The sequence below is a fragment of the Bidens hawaiensis genome, unplaced genomic scaffold, assembly GCF_021521415.1.
Source record: "Bidens hawaiensis isolate Kalapana, Puna unplaced genomic scaffold, B.hawaiensis_p1.1 tig00001511_1, whole genome shotgun sequence".
Classification (NCBI taxonomy): Eukaryota; Viridiplantae; Streptophyta; class Magnoliopsida; order Asterales; family Asteraceae; genus Bidens; species Bidens hawaiensis.
Genome location: NW_027491085.1, coordinates 3,069,601 through 3,075,594, shown reverse-complemented (window position 1 = coordinate 3,075,594; position 5,994 = coordinate 3,069,601). Strand labels below are relative to the sequence as shown.

The window sequence follows — 5,994 nt, the reverse complement described above, 5'->3', positions numbered from 1 at the left end:
CTTAAAACATCAAATCCATTTCAATCCCTCCCCTTCCCTACTTTTTTACATTCCATTCACTTTTTCACCCTACTATCTCGAAACTATCGCCAAACCACGCACCACCACCACTGTCATAATCATATTCGTCACCGCCCAACCACCACCCAATTTTTGACGGTTTGAGCCCAAAGTGCATTTATTGATGTTAACAACATAATAAATGGCTTTTTATTCATATAAATGAACTACTGTCGCTATGGTTAATTTTTTAATCATATTTAATACAAATTATACGCCCGACCCGATTTTTATTTTTATTGACCTAACCCAACCGAAAAACCATTCTAGAGCATTAAAATGTAAGTTCTTTCGTATATAAGCCTAGCTTTTACTTGGATCACCTTGGAGTGAGTTAAAACACAAATATGCATGACTATTAAGGCAGATAATTTGTTACTAAAGGGATTAACTACTGTAAAGAACCTAAAACTACAAAAATCTATATTTCTATTATTTTTTGCTTCTAAAGTTAGGACTTATAATGAGCTGGCTTTTTCATGTTTTCACTACTAACATATGCAAAACGAAAGTATGTCTACCAGAATTCAAAGATTTAAGAGAAGCAAAAAATGCTAGAGTTAGAAAAAGGGGAGGGAATCGTTCTACCTAATTCTGAATATTTTAACTCTACAAAAAGGCCCAAAACATCATGCATGTCAGGTCGCCGTTGTACATGTTCATGCAAGCATCTCTTTGCAATTTCAAAAGGTCCCTTCAAGCAATTTAGGGATATTTCATCGTTCACTTCTGGGTCAATCATGTCTTCTAAACCACTATGTTGAAAACGTGCCATTAAACTCCGTTGCACACCAACACGACTTTCATCCAGTGCTGGAATCCTACACAACACTTCCAACAAAACCACAACAAAGGAATAAACATCGGACTCCATTGTCAACCCCCCCCCCCCCAGTCATGAGAGAGTGGGGATCCCAATACCCAAAAGCTCCATCGGGAACATCGAAAACCAAAACAGATCTCTTGCCCATTTTCGACAACCCATAGTCTGCAACTTTAGGCTCCCAGCTTTCAGTTAACAAGATATTAGAGCTCCTAAGGTCACCGTGCATTACACCGTTTGTGTGCAGGTAGAGTAGCCCGCGTGCAACACCTATGCAAATATTCAGTCGCTGAAGCCATGAAAAGGGGGTACGACGTACATGGAGATGATCTTGAAGTGTTCCATTCGAAACGTATTCATAGACAAGTATCGTTTCCGATTCTTTCTCGCGAGTATAAAACAGAAGCTTCCAGGAGCGCCTTTTAACTTTTGCATCTTTTACATAGCCGATCAAGGAGACAAGGTTTTGGTGCCGCAAAATGGAAAGGCTTTTAACATCCGGCCAGGACTGGGTTGCACCTATCTTTGCGTTGGAATTCAAGCGTTTAATCGCAGCAAGGACATGAGAAACTTGGCCTTTGTAAACTGCCCCATAATATCCTCTCCCGATTATCAGGGAGTCATCAAAGTTTTTAGTTGCTTTATGAATCTCAAAAAGTTCTAATTGTTGCGCATGGGGTATGAACATGATTCTTTATCAACTATTTGCAAGTGGAAACAGTGAATCTGAGCAGGCAGATAGAACCTACAACATGTTGATTATATTTCGCATTAAACATATGGAGCAAAGAAAATTAGAAAAGCTTATGAAACGAAATATTATGAACATAACAACTAATTAACATGTATCGTCAAATAACAATAACTTATAAAATTTTGACTTATAATGCAATTTGATAAAAAAATAAATAAATAAATAAAATAATAATAATGTGTAAATGACAAAGCCAACGAATTTTACCTTCTGATGACATGACAATGGATGAGTAATCGATCAAAATCCTAACGAATGAATAGATCAAATAATTTAATAATTTACTGATCATTCAATTTTCAAATGGTAATGTATTACGTGTAACCAAAGAAAACAAGAATAACGTACAGTATGAATGTGACGGACATGTGAATCGTACGGAACAAATTGCATGTGAAACGATGACGATGGCAAGTTGGCAACCCTAGCAGCGATGATATATGGAGGTTGTGGGCCGATTAAAAAAGATGAAAAAGAAACCCGAGGAAGGCTCCAGGCTTTAAATATATAGTGGGCCGATTATTGGTTCGATTATTCTAATTCAAATAAACACTTAACCAAACCGAAACCATTATTGGAGGTAACTAATTTACGTTGTTTTGTCTCGAGTAACCCCTAATAAGTGGACTCACGATCTTAAATCCAAAATACAGGTAAATAATATCAAGAATAATGCAACAGCCATATCCATTCCGACACATGGCCGTCCCCGAGAGCTTGATGACTTTCGTGGGCCTTGCACGAGTTATAAAATTGGGCCCCAATAAATTTTACATATATATATATATATGATAAGTATTATTACAGAACTGTTAAATTATTTAAAAACTTGAAAGAACCCTTGAAAACTAATGTTTTTTAAAAAAAATTTGTATGTTAATGCTATTTGAGTGCAGTTTTATTATTTTTTATATTTATATTTACGATTACGATTTTAAAAATTAGTTTTTATACATATCTATGTTTACTTTCCACAATTTTGAAAATTTTACATATGTTTTTATATCTATATATATATATATAGGGGTGTGATCTAGAGAAACTCCTTTTAAAAAGAGAACTAGACTACTAAAGAATTATTTTTAACTATTTTTAAAAAAATATTTTGTGATTTTTTTTTTCCTCCTTCTAATAAGATGATATTGATACTAAAAAAAAAACCTTGTCGGTGTGGTACTGTAGTGCATATGTGCACTAATACCTATTTCATATATACAATAGTGTTTTATTGCATATAATACAACACAATTGCATTATCCAATACACACTATTGAATATATGCAAATACGACACTAATAATTGTATGCAAAACACATTATCGCATATATGTAATACAACACTAATGCATATATGCACTATCTCGATTTTTTTTTAATTTTTGTATATAATATAACGCTATTGCAAATATACAATACAAACAACTATATATATGATATTCAACACTATTTCAAATATCAAAATGCACACTATTGCACATATGCATTATAAAAAAAGTCGGTGTATTGCATATATGCATTACTCGTTAATTTTTTTTATTTATTTTTTATTTTTATATTTTTTTTGTGGTGAAGAATATAACAACATATAAGAAGGATGAAAGAAAAAAATTTAAAAAATATTTTTTTTAATTAAATTAAAAATACTTCGTTTTTAGTTCTCTAGTTCTCTCAATAAAATGGAGTTCTCTCATGATCCTCTCCCTATATATATATATATATATCAAATAAAAAGAAGTTGTTTTCTTGGAATGGTAAGAACCAATAGAATTTTGACATTTGGCATTAATAGCCTATGATGAAAGAACAATTATAGGAAACTATGTCGGTTATAATGGTAAAAGGGTAATTGTAGGAAGCTATGACGGTTTTTTGTAATTTTAAATCTCAACCATTAATTGAAATGATCTAATGGCTATGATTTATTCCTAGTCTTCCTAGAAAACTACTTATTTTTAGGATAAATCTTCCCTATATAAATATCATAATAAGACGATAAGTTGATAAATGTAATACCAAACAAAACAATACTATTGTATCCAAATGATGTATTTCAAACAATTACTTAATTACACGAATAATGAGGCTTGCCTAGCATTTTAGTGAGTAAAGGTCTCGAACAACTCGTTATAATCTATACCCTCTAGCATTTTGTTCTCGAAAGCTACCAATGTCAATCCATTGAGTCTTTCTTGAGACATTATGGATCATAAGTAGGACTTTAACAACTTAAGACATATTATTATTTGGTGTTATCCAACAATTTATAAATTAATTCTTGCTTTACTAATACACCACTAATATTAATTCACCACTAAAATTACCTTGTGTTGATTTATATATCTTTCTCTAATAATTTTTTTTTCAATCCCATCTGCTAGTTTACTATTATATACTAATGCAATAATACCTCAATAATTAATTCCTTCAACATAAAAAATTTTACCCAACAAAAAATTACACAATTCCGAATCAGAAAACAAATTAACCAGTCATACATCTTTCTCTAGTATGTTTTTTTATCAATTCCCTAGTACCCTTATTCGATTTATTCAAAATATTAAAGAAATAAAAAAAACTTGTGTTTCAAATAATCAGAAGATTCATAAACCAAACATAACTTGAGGGCTAAATTAAAGGTTTCTTTGTCAAATAATCAAACAATTTAAACCTGGTTTTATGGTTACAGGTTGTCACGTCCATGTACTCGTGATCGTCGTCCTCCCGTAGCCTGGTCTATCGTTGGTTTTATAGTAACCCTCGCTATAGTTCTAATTTCTGATTTCTCACACGCTACAGGTTATGTTATTTGACTGTAAATATATGAGCTTTTTTTTAAATTTAGGCCAACAGAGTGACAGACTACTATCAAGTGTAAAAATAAGTGTAAAAATAATTTGGGCCTCTTATGGTTTTGGGCCATGTGCGACTGCCTAGCCTGCACATGTCTAAATTGGGCCCTGTTAATTCTGGATCTTCGGTCATAAAATGAAAGTGTTTTCCTTGTGAAAAACTTTATTAATGAATTTATATTTGTGTTTATCATAAAGTAATAACGATAACAATAATGACGGTATTAATAGTATTAATATTGATAAATTTTGTTATTACAGATTAATAAACCAAACGGTTAAATAATATAATGATTTTTGTTCATTTTTTACCAATTGTTCGTTTATATTAATTTAATTACTCAGTCATCTTAAGGTTTTATTTTCATCAAATTAGTATGTTGTTAGTTGGGATTGAGTTGATTCGTTAAAGCTCGGTACGTAAACTCACACGTGATTAATTCATTTCAATATTATATATATGTAAAGAACTAAATAGATTTAAATGCTTTTACCTTTTCGTTCGTTTAAACACAACATCGTTAGGGTTTAATCGAGTTGACTCAGGTTGACCCGGCACTCGCGGTGACTCATTATACATGAGCCCACTCATTTTCTCACCCACGAACATAACCACGGGCACGATTTCTGTTTTGACCGGTGCTAACCCGGAAAATTGAACGATTTGTATCGAAACGGTAGTTCATGGCAGAACCATAGTGGCGCCGCCGCTAGTCCTGGTCATCTAAGTCACCACCAGTCGATACCACCGTTACCATCAGCCGTTGTTGCTGCCGGATATAAGGCAGCAGCCGGCTTCAGCTCCAACCACCGTCGTCTCTATCGTCCGCCACTCCTCCGTTCAGAACCACAGACTCTATCGTCCATTGCCACCACAGTGGCAGACCCCTGTGTCGTGCAACACCGGAGAAGGTGGCCGCCGGCCATGGGGGATAGGGTTTTGGAGATGGGCTACATTTGTGAAATGAGGGAAATGGAGTTGTAACTTGTAAGGGGGCTGTTTATAAATAGGGTTTGTTGGGTACATGGGTGGTGTTTGTGTATACGAAAATGTTTAAACGTTTATAGTTTCACTAGCGAGTCGATATTTTAATTGGGATCTTTCAATAAAAAAAAGTTAATAACATTAGTGTTTACATTTTGTAATGAAAAACCTTCTAGCCTGGTTGATTATTGCAATAATGAAAAGAACTACGTTTATTTCGGGAGGTCGTTTGAATCCGAGCAAAAAAATGAGGGTTTTATTCAACATGTGTTATGCTATAGTGTTTCAACTCTTGTGGCACCACAACTGGTGTCAAGTAGCATCAGCGAAGAATGTTCCTATGAGGACCCAGAACTAGGAGTTATGTCATTCGGGAAAAACTCTGTGGATTCCAAACCGGGGTCTGCCGCAAACCGACCTGTGACCACCCTATCATACTGTAAATTGTTGTCGTTCTAAAAAAATTACGTTCCGATATATAAATAAGTGTAAGAAGATATTCTATTCGAAATAAGAAATAACAT

General features: G+C 33.7%; 1 protein-coding gene across 1 annotated transcript; it reads right to left on the bottom strand.

Annotated features, from left to right (window-relative positions):
• Positions 1–511: 511 nt before the first annotated feature.
• LOC143581891 (putative receptor-like protein kinase At5g39000) lies at positions 512–1,571 on the bottom strand. Its single transcript, XM_077064576.1, has 3 exons — positions 982–1,571; positions 716–881; positions 512–577 (listed from the first exon to the last, which is right to left on the bottom strand). Exons 1-3 carry the CDS (start codon positions 1,569–1,571, stop codon positions 512–514), a joined length of 822 nt encoding a protein of 273 aa, XP_076920691.1.
• Positions 1,572–5,994: the final 4,423 nt, after the last annotated feature.